Source organism: Halichoeres trimaculatus, unplaced genomic scaffold (genome assembly GCF_033239565.1).
Source record: "Halichoeres trimaculatus isolate MK-OKI-2021-1 unplaced genomic scaffold, fHalTri1.1 fHalTri1_scaffold_9, whole genome shotgun sequence".
NCBI classification, from domain to species: Eukaryota; Metazoa; Chordata; class Actinopteri; order Labriformes; family Labridae; genus Halichoeres; species Halichoeres trimaculatus.
The window spans coordinates 2,085,744-2,103,141 of NW_027437188.1; the positions used below are offsets into that span (position 1 = coordinate 2,085,744).

The following is a 17,398-nucleotide window of genomic DNA, read 5'->3' on the forward strand; positions in this document are numbered from 1 at the left end:
TTAATTTGACCCAGGTTTAAATAAGAAGGAATTATAATGTGGCTCATTTATCTTTTTCTCTTCATTTGCAGCTTGAACACTGGTGTTGTCTTGATGCTCCCAGGAAGATCCTAAATAAACCTCTATATGTTGAAAGTCATCAGTGAACTGTTGTTATTTCTTGCCTCCTTGCATTTATTTATTATGCCTTTTTAAACATACTCTTAACATCTATAGGGCTGAAACAAAAGCTGTTATTGTGAGAAAAATTACTGATTTAGCCACAGATTTACGCTGAGAAATAAGAAAACGCTAACACATAAAGAGACAGTGTTTGTCATGCTTTGTAATGGTGGGCTCATCTCAGCCAAAGATTTTCAGTTTAATGATGATATCAGCTGAATGAAACAAAACATACTGAAGCATCTGTAGGTTCATTTGTCCATCGCTGTATTTGTATTTGTATTAAACATTGTACTGGAGTTTTCACCCTTTCAAAGAACTTAATCAGGATATCCCTATCTGTTATTATCCTCATAATAGATTGTTGCAAATACCACTCTTATTTTCGAAGTTGAGCTTCTAAATTTTTAAATTGGCAGTTGCTCATCTGAGTTTCTCATTTCACCCACGTCTCTCATACAATTAAGTGTTTTCCCATATATTAGACCTACATGTGTAATTAAGCTATGCTTTGATAGTACTATCACTTCTACATAAATTCCAGTAAAACTCATTGATCTGAACCAAAGACATGTCACTGATGTAGCGTGGTTGACCTGTCTGAGAATGAACAGAGCTGCTTTGTTTTGTACAACATGACTGTGCTCTGGGTGAATGTTGTGCTCAGGTCAATAATGGGAACATAGAAACATTTGAGCTGTAATTTTACATGAATAAAACTACAAACAAAGTTGTGTAGTGTTGTGGAAATTTTCCTGTTTCTGGTGAAGAATGAAATAGAGACTTCTGCCGGCCAGCAAGGTTTTATTTTCCTTTGCAAAGAAAAAGGTCAGTCAACACGCGAGCGGTCAAAGTGAAGAAAGACCCCGAACCTAGTTCGAGCTCAACATTTATGCTTGAGAGAAACGCCCCAAAAGGTACTGATCACACCCCTCTGTCTGCTACAGGAAATCACATTGAGATCAGAGGCCTAGAAGTTGGGCTGAAGGTGTTAGAAGTCTAGACAGAAGACAAAAGGGTCTGGATGCTTATTGAAGAATCAGGAGATGAGGTGTCTCAAGGAAGCAGGATATGGGGCATCTCAAGCAGTGAAAACAAAGACAATAAAATTACCATTACAGTAGTTACAGAAACACGTTCTGTTTGCATCACAAAATTATTTTATCAAACCACCATTTACATTTCACATTATTATGATGCTTCATGGGGGATAAAAGTCGTGCTGCATGATGTTAACTTTTACAAGCTGTGTTTTGACTGTAGTGATAACAACTGATTGGACTTACACTTCCCTAGGCTCAAAGACGCCTGAAATGAAATGCAAGAGAGATCAAATAAAGTTGTGGCCCAAAACACGTTTTGAAATCACTTTTAGTTTATCATTTGCAACATTAGCATAATTAGCCATGTCAACAAACTGCTGATATGGTGATATTATCACTTAGGAAACACATTTGCCCTGCACATGCTTTTGGATGGTGCACTGACTTAGTAATAAAGTCAAGTCTAGCAAAAATATTTTACGTTACTTATGAGTTACTTAATCATTAATGTGACCTACCCCATTTTTATTTTTATTCATTTATTTATCTAAACTTGTCATTTTATTTACTCGGGGAAATGGGTTTTTATGTATTGGACTAACACAATCAGGCAACATGACAATACTCTGCACAAATGGGCACGGCCAACCTTTAGCCTCGAGCCTTAGCTGCCTGCTTCTTTAGTCTCATTGCTTATGTAAGATACTCAGTTTTGTGAGAGTTTTTTTGAAGCGTTTACTATGAAGGTATTTTGGGTGCAAGATGTTTCAGCACCTGTAACATCGAATTTGTAGCTGTGCAAATTGATTTGTATGTGTACCAATAAATCTGAATTCCCACACTCTATGAGTTGTGTGCTTGTAAAATAATGTCTTGTATGTGTCGGCTTTTCTTCTTCACACAAAATTACACATTCAGAAAATCGTAGTTCCAGGTGCACAAATCACATTTACAGGTGCACAAATCATATTTACAGGTGCACAAATTATATTTACAGGTGCACAAATCCTTTTCTACAAGTCGCATATTTCAACACTGACACGCTCACATTTTGCCCCTATTGTTGCAGCACACTAGGTGCAAACATACTTGTGCACCTGTACCGTATGAAGTGAAGTTGCCGTGAGAATTTGAATATGTGCAAATCTGAATGTGAACTTGTGCAATAAGTATGTGAGATAATTTACCACAAAAATAGCTGTGTCCTGTAACATATGAACATAAATTGCTACTTACAACCACTCAAATCCTTCCCACAAGTCACATGTTCTCTGTTTTCTACAAGTGAAAACCAGAAATCATACTTCCAGTTCCGCTGAGATATTCGGTGCAAAAGTACTTAACTACAGGACAAAGTACTAAATTCTATGAGCAGAAGGCAGTCCTGCTCTGAGATTGACAGACTTTGTTGGCCAGTCAGAGGGAAGCTTTGTCCGCCCAGCCAATCAGAATTTTATTCAATCCGAGGTTGTCATTTTCATCCCACAGCCAATTGACCCATCGCTAAGCCCCGACCCCTAAGTTACTAGTTTTTTGCGGTACTGGTGAGTGATATTTCTCAGGAGATATGTGCAACTTTCTAGACATTTTCTACAGCAATATCAGAGAGAGGCAGGCAGAAGGGTCTTCAATATGCTAAAATAGAGAGAAAAGTGCACAGATCTAAGTGTAATCGCCAAACACCCCATGCACTGTCACTTAACGCCAAAAACAATTATATACAAAAACAACAATGTTCTTGTACAGCAGAGTAAGCCGATATGTATTAAATACATTAAAATTAATTTTATGCCAGCTGTCATTATCATGTGTTTGCCCTCTTCTTGCTAAACTAAATTTGCGATTGTTTACAGCGCGCCAGGATACTGCTCAGATATAGAGGGACTGATCTATAAACTTGATCTAGTTAAGGCACAAGTTTTCCCAGCAATATCTTGCACAAGTTTGCCACAACAGTGGCACAAACCAAGGGGTTGCAACATTAATGCAGTACCAATCTCATCTGTTGTTGTCGTCAAAGCCAGATGTGAGTGTTGGCAGAGATCCGTAGATTGCTGCTACAAAGGAAGCAGGTAGGATCATATTTAGAATGATGAGAAACTGCACAATGAGCTCTTTGTTGCATATGGTCGCTATTGTGCATTAATTGAGACCAGTATCCGAATGCGGTATTTGGATTTGATGGGTCTGAGGTAGTAGTAGTAACTCCACCGCCGCCTAATGGGCTTGGTCACATATCTGTGGAATAAGGCATTTGTAGGGGCTTGTGCAGGTATGGTCCCAGCCCTTGGTGACTTCCAGAGGGTTTTCACAGCCTGCTCCCCATACAGTACTTTGACTGAGATAGAAATGCGATGCAGGCACAAAAGATCTTTTGGACACAGTTGCGCTACACACTACTTGAGTAGATGACCTATGGCCCTGTGTGAAAAGATTTTATCCCCTGAATACAAAGTCTGCAGAGCTCTGTGACATTCCACCCAAGAGGGGAGAAAAGGCAGCCTCTTATCTCATGAGAGTGAGGGAGCTTTGGACAACCAGGACGGGTTAGGAGCCAGTAATGGATGACGCAATTGACAAACTTCTCACCCCAAATCAGTGCAAGAAAAGCTAAAAAGCACAGTGAGGTTAAATGCTATTTATTATGATGTTTGGGAAGAACATATTTGAGTGCATCTTGATAATGAAACAGAAAAATGGTTAAATGAAGAAAGAGAAATCACTGAACTCCAGGCTCAGTTGACAAGAGCCCAACTCAAAGGGGACAACATTAACCAAAACAAAAGAGATAAGCAAATGTTATAGTAGTCTCAAAACAACCAGGCCCAGGCCCCTCTCCAACACTGACAGTGTTCCGCAGCAGTTGGTTTATCAATAACCTTCAGAATACAATTTACATCCACAGCAGCCAGCGGTGTATCAACAACCTACAGGATATAATTTATATCCGCAACAGCTAGCAGCGTTTCAGCCACCTTCAGGATACAGTTTGTATCTGTGCCCCCAAGATATAATCGTCAAAGACAACGTCAAAATAGATAAAGGCGTTCAAGGGGCAGACAATGAGGTTACAGGTGTTTTCAGTGCGTTGGCATTGCCCACTGGGCACGTCAATGTCCTTCAGCTTATCAGCATAACAACCAGTTCAATCCCTCTTTGCCTTTCTCACATCCCTACTCTTGGGCGGTGTGCCAAATGCCAGTGCTCAGTACATCCACCGCAGGTGCATCAGCAAGGTGATATGCCTTCACAGCAATAGACCCTGGCACGTACACAGCAACAACAGCATCAGGCGCCCTCAGATGGTCAGTTGCCACACTAGGGCTGCCCAGAATTTATGACAGGCGACTCCCTGTGTCTAGAGCCCACATATTAAGAAACATCCGTTTCAATAACCGTCAATGGGAAGGAATATATTTGCATGCTGGATACAGGAACAAGGTATTCAAAATTAAACACTCCACTTCCATTTTGTAAGAGCACCATGCCTGTTATTAGATTCTCGGGAAACACAGAGACGTGGCCTCTCTCAGTCTTTGTCCCATGCCAATGAAACTGTCTTCATTTCAGTCACTATTTTCTAATCTCCACCGATTGCCCAGGTCCTATAGATGTCAGACTCTGAAATGTTCCCCCGTGTCGATTAAACTGAAACCAGATGCCATCCCAATCTACAGGCCCCAGTATCCCCTAGGAGCTGAGCAGACAGAGGTACCATTGATGGGCTTCTTAAGTCCAAAGTTCTGATCCCGACGAAATCTCAGTGAAACACTCCCATCAATCCTGTTTCTAAGCCTAAACAAACCAGACTATACAGTGGTTCAGGATCTCAGGCCAATTAACAAACCCACGCATGCTGCCCAGCGAACACCCCAGTAAACAAACAGGGATAATCTGATTGGTCAATACTAGTCGGTCTAATTAAAAATAACAATTTGACAGCAGACAGAGATCTGTGAGCAGAAATTCCCTCAGCGCAAGAGGAAGAGTGTGAGCGCAGGTAATCTGCGCAAGCAGCATTATAATATATATATATAACGACACAGTTTGAGCAAGCCCAGCATTGTAAAGAAGCGCAAGGACACAGTTAGAGCAAAAGTAGTAAAAAATGTACAGCCCTTGTTGGAGCTATATTATGCATTGCAGGAACCAAAACAAGTAGCAATAATTGAATGCAGAGGACATAAAAAGGGGCACGGTTGGGTAAGCAGGGGTAACAGTGCTGCCCATGCAGCAGCTAAAGCTACAGCAGGTTATGTTGCACATAACCAGATGATGCAGAAGCCACATGTGGACAAGCATCAGACAAAGTTGAACACTCAGGCCATCAGAGAGCAGAAGGAGGCAGCTACACCTATGGGGAAGCAGGCTTGGAAGGACAAAAGTGCCTCATAAGACTCCACAGGGCTCTGAAGGAGTCATGAAGGGATAATAATAGCTCCAGCTGGACTACTAAATACGTTGTGCCCAGAAGCACACAGCAGGGGACATTGTGCAAGTTCTAAGGTGACAGTATTCTTGTCACAACACTGGTGGCACCCGTATCTGAAAGATATTACCAAATACTTTGTACAGTCCTTTGAGATTTGGAACAAGTTGAAGAGTTTTTTTGGCATCAAACACAAATTTGGTGCAGTTTACCATCCTGCATCACAGGGACTGGTGGAAAGAGCACATGGAACTTTAAAAAAAATGACTTGGTAAAGATAGCTGATACCAATCTCTCCTGGGTAAAAGCTTTGCCCTTTGTACTATTCAACATCAGATCCGCACCCAACACCACACTCAATGTGAGTCCACATGAGGTGCTCACAGGCAGGAAAATGCCCTGCCCTTTAACAACTGCACCCAGCGATACCTCATCCGTAGTTGTCCAACACTTAGACATGACAGAGTGTATCACTCGACAGAACAACGCGGTGATGAATATCTCTTAGCAGGTGACAGAGATCCTGACCAAGGAGACTGAAAAGGATCCTACTCCAGTTGAACCAGGAAGCTGGATTCAGAGGAAGGATAACAAATTCAACTGGTCAGAACCCAGGAGGCATGGTCCCTACAAAGTTGCAGAAGCCACCTCACAATGTGTCAAGGTGTGGTTGACTAACAACAGACTAAGTAGTTAAAAACCCAAACCCACTGTACGATCACAGCTGACCCAGGTGAGAGAACTCTTAACCATGTCGGGACTGACCTGAGAGACACTAAGCTGGACTTTGACTCTGAACTCAACAGTTTGACTAAACAGCCGGCTGTAGACTAAAATAAGACCTGTTGACTCTAAGGAAATGATGAAACCTGGTGCAGGATGTGGCCTCGGGGCCACCACTGCAATTCTAGTCATGATTGGCGTATTGACAGTACTTCCTTTTTTGGGTGGCACTCCTTCAGAGACCTGCACTCTCTATTCAGTTAGAAAAAAGTAAAATTCTCCAGTCACAATTCACTCTGGGAGAAACCTCAACTGCCAAATTTGACACTTGTTCTGTCTTATCCTGTGACTTAAAGCTTTAAGATTATTATATATAATATACCTCTGTGTATCAGGACCTACAGCCTCGACTTACAAGGCAGAATCTGTAAATTCAGATGGCTTTGTACATTCCTTGGATGTCCGTTCTTCCTGGGAGTCCACCAGAGCAAACACAGGAAATGTGGATTGGGGTATTACTTGTATAACAATTGTAAAAGTCCAACAGCACTAAAAAATAGGCTAACTTTAATTAAACGAAATGTTCGTCCTGACCGCAATCACATGTTGCTCACCATTCGAAACGCTGCCCTCACTGATTCTGGCATATTTCCCCTGGGGGCCTACGTATCAGGTATCCTCGATCCTGTTGGCTTTTTGAATATTACTGTAAATGCCCCTGAATCAAGCAGTACTCTCGCCAACATTGTCCCCTACCTCAAGAACCTGACGGGCCCAAAAAAATATTCAATATGAAACCTGTTTCTCCCAGAAAAATTATTGGAAAGAGTTTGTAGAGACAGCAGCAAGAATGTGTGGTCTGTGCCAAGGCTAGATAAATGCTGCTAACTGTACCATCGCCCTTCTCATGTAATGAGACCTACTGCATGATGCAGTTGCATATGACAGAAAACCCAGCTGCCAAATGTAGACACCTTGAACAATCATACCCACAGGTACCAAAACAGAGTGTACCTCCAATTTTCACATCAGTTAAAAACAATCATACCTGTCTGACTAGATACACCACACCAGCAATGTTTGTAGGCCATACTACCCCAGATTAGTGTACTATTATCCACAAGGTAAACTAAGTGGGAAAATGTAACAAGATTGATTTATGCAAGAGCTGATATTTACTGGTATTGTGGAGGTGAAATTCTTGATGATGTGCTCCCCTCAGATTGGGCAGGTACTTGTACTATCCTGCCCTCAATTGCCCCAATTAAGGTCATTAAAGCCTCTGCTTCTGAGTTAGAGAAGGTTGCTGAGCGATATGTTCCTTGCCAGAACCAAAATTTTAGATATAAAAGGGATTTTGATGTCTACAAAGACTCATCAGCTTATATAGACTCCATAGGTATTTCAAGAGGAGTCCCAGTGGATGTGCAACTTGGCAAATCAAATAGAAGCTGGATTTGAATTATCTGTTTTGGTGGGTAACAATCAACAAAAATGGGTAGCACTTTAGATTACAGCCCGCGTCTTACAGTGTTGTTTCCCGTCTCTTACAGTGCAGTTTTCTCAACTGTACGGGTAACTCTCACACATGTACCATGACATTTTGCGGTATCTATGGGGTAGTTACGCTTGCGTCTTACAGAGTACTTTCCCTTCTCTTACAGTGTAGTTTCCTCAACTGTTGGAGTAACTCTCACACATGTACCATGACATTTTGCGGTATCTATGGGGTAGTTACTGAAAGAATATATAGCCCATGTAGACATGTTTTTATTAACAATACTATACAGATGTGCTTTAACTAACTTGGTTGTACACATGTGCTCATTGTTGTTGGTATGAATTGCAGGACACTTGAGGGGGGCTGGGTATTCCTGGGATTTTATGGAGCACCCAGAGTAGAGAGTGACCACAAGTGAAGTTAATGTTTATACCCAATAATAAAAAGAAGTAACTGTGTAACACTAATAACGCAAGTCAGCAATTACTTTTTTAGAGTTGAGGTGTTTCAGTCAAAGTGAGGAAGGTAAACAATTAAAGGAAGGAAGGAAGCAAGGGATGTGTTTTTAACAGTTTCTCTACAGATAAGTGAAGGGGGGCTGATCACCCACTTGATCACCCGCCAGTCACAGACAGAGACAGAAGACCGGCCAGCAGCCAATAAGAGGGGGAGAACACCTGGAGAGCCAATAAGAAGACGACTCAACCTACATTCCTTAGAGAAACTCTGTTAGTGACTACATATTGGTGCTGAGAGAGAGAGTCAGGGTGAGTCTCATGAACTGTCTCTGCAACATGTAGGGAACAGGGAAATGAGGCTGCACCAGAGATCTCTGTAAATGCATATTCTTGACATATTGTTAATAAATTTGTGTTCAACTGAGAACCAGGACGCCTCCTGATCCTTTCCCATAAACGAACTGCGCGGAAAGAGGTGAGAGGAGAATGGAGTCGGATTAATAGTTTTAAGGTATTTTGGTCAGATTGATAGCATCACATCTACAATAAGAAGTAGTTTAAGTATTTGAGAAATTTAGAGCTAAGACATCATTTTGAGGGACAAACTATCTGTGAGGTACCCTGTCAGGATCGCAGTGTGGGAAACTGACTGAGGTGAACAGTAAAAGGTACCCTGTAAGGCAGTGTGAAAATGTACCCTGTCAGGATAGCAGTGTGGGAACATGACTTAGTGCACGGTTAAAGGTACCCTGTAAGGCAGCGTGGGAAAAGTAGCTCTGTCAGGATAGCAGTGTGGGAAGATTACTGAGCACCCAGTTAGAGGTACCCTGCAAGGCAGTGTGGGAAAACAGTAGAAGTAACACTTAGATGTATGTCATACACCTCACCTCATTTCCAACATTACGCTCGTGTAAGTGTACACGCACAGTGTAAGTCCTGGAGTTTTACAGTGTAGTTTCTCGTGTCTTACCTTGAACTTATCAGGACTGTAACACACGCTTTTGCTGTGCAAACCTTGATGTGCCACTTCCCCATAAGAATCAGTATGGATACAGATAATGTAGACCAGTGATGAACTTAAACACTGTAATGTATTGATGAGTATGTGTTTCACACAATAATGGCAAGACACGCTGACGTATAAAATATCTTTATTTTTTAAACACACAGAAACCCCACATAGTAATTCACCTTTTAAGTAACCCAGCCATTAAGTTTAAACTTGTCTTTGCTTACTGTCTAACTGTCCAGTAGTTTCACTGGGTAACTACCCACTACTTTACCTGTAACTACTGGTCAACATCTGGAACGGGGCTGGATTATAAAGTGCCCACTTGTTGGCTTTACTTACCGGGTAACTACCCACTTCTTTACCTGTAAGTACCCAGCACTTCCCCTGCAACTTTTTGTGTTCAAACTATGGACCAAAGTCTAGCGGTTTGAATCTTTAAAAAACAAACACCATGCAAAACATTACTATGGATTTTTTTCTAACATGCATTGAGAAAGAATACTCACTCTGATTAAAACATTTTAATTTTAAAAAACAACACAATTATTTTGTATTTTAAACAACAGCAAAGTAACTTGAAAGAAAAGAAGCAGCAATACAACAACAATTAACCAAGTATTTGTATACTTAAAACCTGAAACGCCATTTCAGTGGCAGGAGTTGGTTGTTCTTCATTTTGTCGATTTTCTCCTGTAGTACAGGGCAGGAATCAACATACGCCTTCAGCTGAAGCACATGTTCCTTTACTGTTGTCCCTGCTTGGTAGGAGGGAACATTGAACTCCTCTCCTTCAGAAGCAATTTGAACCTACAATTTCAAATATGTATTTGTATTACTATATGGCAGTATTATACATGTTAAAAAAAGACCATTCATTATCCCCCTGCCCACTTCAATAGTTTTTCTGTTATCATTTATACTACTAAATAAGACCTAAAGACAGTCATAGTGGCAACACAAACAATATTTATGTTCTCATGCACTGTACATTGTACCTCTGCGATGATGTTTGTCAGAGCCATTGTGTTTTTGGGGATCCCATGCCGCTTTAAAGCCTGTCCAAGACTCAGCGTGGCCTTGTATGTCTTCAGGACATGTTTGTACCGGATGTGGACCTGTTCTGGTGTGGTCACTGCAAATGACAGGGATATATACATACATAAGTGTTAAATATCATCCCCATACTTATAACTTTTGCACATGTAACTGAACATAATTCTACTCACAGCCCACAACAGTCACATTAAATTAAAAAAAGTTTCTTTTCTATGAGATGCTTTGGGTTTACCCTGCACCTTTCAGTGTCCAATGAGCAAAATACTTATTGTTGCTTCCAGATACACACCTGCCAAAAATATGAAACCTTGCAATTACAAGAAAGCTATGAGTATGAGAGAATTATTTTTTCTAAATGTCTGAGGTATTAATCATCTGTGTTTATATTAACCAACAATTTCATATTATTTAAATAACAATGTGACAGTACAGTCCATTCAAGATCAATTTGCTACTTGTCTTTGGCTGAATGGTTAATTGAAAATTCCTTATTTTTTAATTTTTTTTCACAACTAATATAGCCTCAATAATAACCTGTGTTGAGTCAATACCTATCTGACAAGCTTTAGAAAATTCCTAAATTGTGATTTTTTTAATCCAGAAGAATTTTTAATTGTGAAGGTGCTAATTAGATTACTCACTACTTCACACAGTGGCACACAGGTGCACATGGCCTGCAGAGGTGACCTACTTACTAATAATGTTTCTACAAACTTATATTGTAAAACTTACTCCTTTAGAAAAAAAGTCTCCCCTTTGACTTGGACTTCTTCTTTTTTTTTCTTTTTTTTCCCTTCTCTGATGAAGAAGACGTGGATGAAGATGACAACGATGTGAAGGATGATGTTATGGTTGACGATGAAGATGATTCTGATGAGGGTGTCCGGGGCCGCTTTCTTTTTTCTGTTAAAAAACAAATTAATTAAGTAAGGATTAAACAACGAGGGAGCGTGCATTAGACCGTTCTAAGGCACGATGTGGAGTGGGAACACCACGACGCGCAGCGGTGTGGTGTTACTCCGCGGAGTGCCTTAGAACGGTCTAATGCACGCTTCCAAGATGTTTAATCCGCTTATACCATGGTCCCACAAACTGTAAACTTTAAAAGAAATAATGAATAAATAATGCATGATAGACCACATGTGCTCAGTTGTTTGATCTGAGGTTTTTAGTGCACTGGTGGGACAGGAGGAGAGAGAAGTGGAGCTGTCTGTGTAATAGTTGAAAAACAGTAAGACATTAGATTTGTTCATTGCTGTGTTCGGTATTTTGTTTTATGTTTGTGGTCTTGTGAATGTAGTGGTGGGAGAGTGGCTTTCGGAGGACACCAGCAGGGGGCGCATTTCATTTGCAAAAGAATGATGGGGGCTGACACCGCGCATCCTCAGTCAGTAAAATACATACAAGCTGAGGAGCGCATCGTGTGTCTTTTATTCATTCAAACTCCCCTTTTCCAGGTACAGACTTGTGATAAGTGTTGTGTGTCTTGTCTTGAGCGGTTATAATGTTGTCAGGAGGGTTATTTAGTATTCTGTGATTTCCTCAAAGTTAGAAGTTTAACTGCCTCATGACCGTGTTGTGCGTAGCACTTAGCATGCTAGCCGTAACTGTAAGTCTATGACGGTGTCTCAGTCAGTAAAAAACATACAAGCTGAGGAGCGCATCGTGTGTCTTTTATTCATTCAAACTCCCTTTTTCCAGGGCTTTTACATCTGCAGCGGTGCCTTTCATCCATTACGCGCAGCCAATTATGGCATAATCTCACACCGATCACTGATAAAACAACAGTTTGCTACTGAAAATGGCGTGGTTATGTGTTATTTCTAAAGGCATTATTGAACTGGCTCGAGTGGGCCAGTGGAGCGCGCAGTCAGCTGACCCGGAGCCTTTCAGTTTCACTTTCAGCCTTCGTCTGTCTGTTGTCTGGTCTCTGGGGCTCTTTCTAATTGTCTGTTGTCATCCTCAGTGAGCATGAATGTTGTGATCATCCAGATAATATCAATCATGTTTGAAAATTATGGGGGCGGCTCCGACGAGTCTGTGAGACGATCGTGGGGCTAAAGATTCATCTGTCAACCGCTCACACTAGGGGCTCTAATTACGTAGACCAGGCGCACGCGCAGGCGCACCTGCCCTGCGCAGGCCTTCGCCGTGCGCACAGGGCGTGACCGGCGCACTTTGCAAGTTTCCTGCAGTGCCAAGAGAGGCGCAGTACAGGCGCACATCAGCGCAAATGAGCGCAGAACTGCGTGTCCACGCCTCCCTCCACGCAAATGGGAGAGAGGGAGGAGAAAAGCCGTGAGTGGGTTTAACACAGCCGAGCGCTGTTTTCACCAATCGAATGAGTGCCTCTCCTCGCCTTTAAATGCCCTGCTACCGAGGCGCAGCATCTGATTGGACTGAGTGATCCTCAGCACCAGAGTGCTGGTAGCGGAGACGGTCAGAGCCGCTGTGCCTGCAGCAGGACAATGGACAGCAGGGCACATCGGAGGACACGAAGCGCGTCACCATGTGGGCCAGCTCCCTGGACAGATTTAATCTGTTCCTTTGTCCGGAGTAAAAAATTAAGAGGCAGTTACACAGCTGGCTTATCCATTCAGAATACTTTTGATCCACCTGCACTCCTGGTTTGTCATCGCCAAGCAGAGCCTTTGGTGATAGACTGTATACTCTCCCAGTGTCTCCACCTCATCCTCCTCACAATAATGTACTCCATCTTTTAAGATCATGTTAAAAATAAAGACTAGAACAGAGAAATATGGGAAATAACGGGTAAATCCTGAGTGACATAAATTTATTTAGTCTCTTTTTTCTTCGGCTTTTCTCTCCCTCTTTTCTTTGAATTAAATGAAATGAGAGAACCAGATATACTCTGTATCAGATGTTAAGGCTGTTTATTGTTCAATTGTAAGATGTGCATCAAACTTCCAGCTGCCGTCAGGTTAACTTTCCATTTTGACAAACGGCTTTAAACAGACATCAGATGTGACGGGACAGTTAATATAGATACAAATGTATGTGCTGGTTCAGACAGTTACATTAAACAGTGATTGCTGTGATTGTTTACTGCATCAAAATGTGCCTGACACTCTGGAAACCTGCCTCTGAGGCTTTGATGACATGTGCGCACATGTGCGCCTGTCACCAAATTACAGCTGCGTGGGGTGCGCTCCGCCTTGCGCCGAGGATAGACCAGGTTGGAGCTGGCGAGCTTTCAGCGCACTTTTTTGGCACAAAATTGTCACTGCACCAACATGAATCTGCTGACACCTCCCCCTGGTGCGCCGTCAACTCCCCCAGGCGCGCCGTCACACCCATCTCTGCGCAGACAATCTACCAAACTGTCAAATTGGCAGCGCACGGAGGTGCGCTGCACGAAATTAGCACTGCGCAGGCTGCGCCAGGCTTGTGCCCCCTGCGCTGCGCCACGAAATAAGAGCCCTAGAAGATAATCTTGCCCGAACGTCGGGCCCGATTTAGTACCCGACCCGATTTCTTCCCCGATTGTCGGGAGGACCGAATCCGGGTTAAATCGGGGCGAGAATCCTGTAGTGTGAGCCAGGCTTCATAGAGACGGGGCCCAGTAAGAGCGCAGGCTGCCCTCACATGCATAATGGAAAGTTAACCTGACGGCAGCTGGAAGTTTGATACAAATCTTACAATTAAATAATAAACAGCCTTAACATCTTATACTGAGTATATCTGGTTCTCTCATTTCATTTAATTCAAAGAAAAGAGGGAGAGAAAAGACGAAGAAAAAAACAGACAAAATAAATGTATGTCACTCAGGATTTACCCGTGATTTCCCATATTTCTCTGTTTTAGTCTTTATTTTTAATGTGATCTACAAAGATGGTGTACATTGTTGTAAGGAGGATGAGGTGGAGACACTGGGAGAGTATACAGTCTATCACCAAAGGCTCTGCTTGGCGATGACAAACCAGGAGTGCAGGTGGATCAAAAGTATTCTGAATGGATAAGCCATCTGTGTAACTGCCTCTTAATTTTTTACTCTGGATAAAGACAAAGGAACAGATTAAATCTGTCCCGGGAGCTGGCCCACAGCGCTCGGCTGTGTTAAACCCACTCACGGCTTTTCTCCTCCCTCTCTGCCATTTGCGCGGAGGGAGGCGTGGACGCGCATCTCTGCGCTCATGTGCGCCTGTACTGCGCCTCTCTTGGCACTACAGGAAACTTGCAAAGTGCGCCGGTCACGCCCTGTGCGCACGGCGAAGGCCGGCGCAGGGCAGGTGCGCCTGCGCCTGGTCTACGAAATTAGAGCCCAGAGATGTTATTTGTAGTTTACAGTATACTTCCGACTTAGCCCCATCTCTAAAGAGATACATACGTGGAATAGATTGATTGGCAATCCTAAACTGGCCCTAAAATTTTATTTGTGTTTGCCGCGTGATAAACTAGGGACCTGCTCAGGTTGTACCACATTCATAACTGTAGCATCTGTAGAAGCAAGACAGTGCTGAAGAAATTCGAGCAGCAGCGATGGCTCTGTCCCTCAGCTGAACTTGTTGGTCAGTAGCTGGAATGTCACCTCTCCTACAGCTGTTTGTCTTGACTCTGTTTGCTGTTTACTGTATTTGGAAGAAATGCTTAAAAACAGATTTTACTGTACCAAAAGTAAGATACTGCATTCTCTGCATACTTAAACTACAGCTTGATGTTTACTAGCAGTTTCAGTAATCATTTGTATTTCAATCTCCAAAGAAAGAAAAAAAAATGTCTCACATTAGTTCATCCAAAAAGCAGGCAGTATGATAATCTTTATGTCTATCATTTTGTTGTATTTGAAGGACATTAGAGGTTTTCTTCTGTTAAACAACACAATCTGGGAAAGTAATCATAGTGATGGGCCTGTCATCTGTTGTATAGGCCTCATAGTGTACATACAAGGGGTGGGAATCTTTTACTATCTGGCAATTCGATTCAATTCAATTACAATTTTTGGGGCCACAATTTGATTGAAAATTGATTTGTGATTCAAAATGTTTTTATTAAGAATGATTTTTGATCTGATTTCTGATCATAATCTACTCCCATCTGCTTTGTAAGACAGAATGACCAATGGAGACATTAAAGTCCACTGAAGACGAAGCCGGTTGGATTTCCTTCTTCATCTTTGTTGTTTCCTCTTTGTTTTGGTGCTTTCCATGCATGCTTTTCAGAATCAGCTGCATGGTGACATCAGGGTGTCCCATGTAGTTAAAAAATGGAGGCAGACAACCAGTGGATTTTTTTTAAATTGATTTTGGGAAATTTGAACTTGATTCTAAATCTTAGCAAATAAGAATTGCGATCATTATGTGAATCCACTTTTGGCACACCCATTGTAAATACAATATGATTTGAATATTTTTAGCATCTGAGAATAATAATATTATCTCTAACAAAGCTTACTGACTGCCTGTGCTGTTGACTTAATTTGGAGCACTAACCTTAAGGCTCGTTTCCAGCTTGACTGTCAGTCTCGTCACTAAGCACAATCTCCATTTGAATATTTGAAGCACTGCAAAAGGAAATGAATTACAACAAATACACCTGTAGGTTAGATGGTTCATTTAAAAATACTTGATTGATCAAAGGACCAACTTAGTGTAGATGCAGCATTATTGGTCTTTAGGTAAGCTTGAGACAGAAAAAGAACATGCCATGACTAAATTAAACTGTAATTTAGGGGGGGGGGGGGGGGGGGGGGGGGGTTTAAATAACCTTTTTTTTTTTTTTTTTCAACCAGGAAAACCTTTTTGAGATCAGAAATTTACACTTTTTCAAGAGTGTCCTGGCCAAGACAGCAGCTTATTAAACATTTATACACAAACACATGTAGTCATCAAACACACAAAACACAAATTAAATGCATTAAGAAAGAAAAATCACAATTTCTGACAGCCAATTTTGCTTGGATTGTCCACACAAGAAGGATGGAGTGTGTTGGACAGAACATCTGCAGCCACAATAGTCTGACTCCAAATTGCTCAACATTGTCTTAAAGTGTCTGTAGTGACACTAGATCTTTTAGTTTCAGGTCTTTTTGTAGATCAGTTTATAGTTTTACATCAGTACGTTGAAAACATCGTTGCATAATGTAATGGCATTTTACTTATACCTAGTACAATAGCACAAACATATCCAACAACCACAGAATTGACAACAGCTAAAAGCCCATTACAACGTGGTTACTGAGTTCATTTTCGTATATATATAGCATTTTAGACAAATAACCAATAACTTGTTAAGTCAGTAAGGGAAAAAGCAAACACAAACCGTTCTGTTTGTGCAGGCTCTGAAGACTCGGAAGCAACTGTAATGACAGCATATTTAGTTAAACAGCACTTAAGTTGTTTGTTGTTTGGTCAAAAATGCTAAAGGGCCCTACAAAACCGAGGTTAAGTTAGTTTGATGAACATTCAAATTCATTGTTTCACATTCCAGGGGGAAACCCCTCGTATAAATAGCCGTTTACTTAAAAAAAAATCAAATTCATAAAAGATATCAGTATCTATGGATAAAGGATACATTAAAAAAAAAAGTGTCTTGTGTCTTGTGAGAAATATGAGTATCTATGGTGCACAGTTGGTTTGACATGAATAAGTCAAATGATCAGGGAGAACAATAGATTTATACTCAGTTTTTCTCCTGGAATACGAAACGTTGAATGTGAATGTCGAACATCAAACTAACTTAAACACGGTACTTGCATGTGGTGGCCACGTTATATTAGCTAGCGTTAGCATGTCATTGCTCACGTAGGGCCAACTTAAAACTCTATGAAGTACACCACACTACACTGCACTATAGTACTTGTGAGCTAAAACACCAAGTGTTCTACACGAGATGACGTAATGGTCGTGCCACTCTGAATTGAAATTGAATTTTAAAACTGAATCTGCTTTTTGTAAATCGAAATTGAATTCTGTGTTTTTAAATGTTTAAGTTAAAAAGAAAAAAAAAGTTTAATTCAAGTATAAAAAGAGTTGAATTGTATTTGCAAAATACAAA

General features: G+C 41.3%; 1 protein-coding gene across 3 annotated transcripts in view; it reads right to left on the reverse strand.

Moving 5' to 3' along the window:
* LOC141798106 (coiled-coil domain-containing protein 106-like) overlaps window positions 1–17,398 on the reverse strand; it is a 114,430-nt gene that overhangs the window by 53,760 nt on the left and 43,272 nt on the right. Inside the window, exons 1-4 of one of the 3 annotated variants that reach the window (XR_012599128.1) lie at window positions 16,664–17,284; window positions 15,835–15,905; window positions 10,324–10,460; window positions 9,497–10,135 (exon numbers count right to left, since the gene is read on the reverse strand). The exons of 1 other annotated variant lie outside the window; for it this stretch is intronic. Coding sequence is in view for 1 of the 2 variants with exons in the window: in XM_074679897.1 (XP_074535998.1) it covers window positions 9,956–10,135; window positions 10,324–10,460 (317 nt within the window). In the remaining variant the exon portion in view is untranslated. Of the gene's footprint in view, window positions 1–9,496; window positions 10,136–10,323; window positions 10,461–15,834; window positions 15,906–16,663; window positions 17,285–17,398 lie in introns of those variants that run through there. One more of the 3 variants, XM_074679897.1, reaches the window with a different exon arrangement.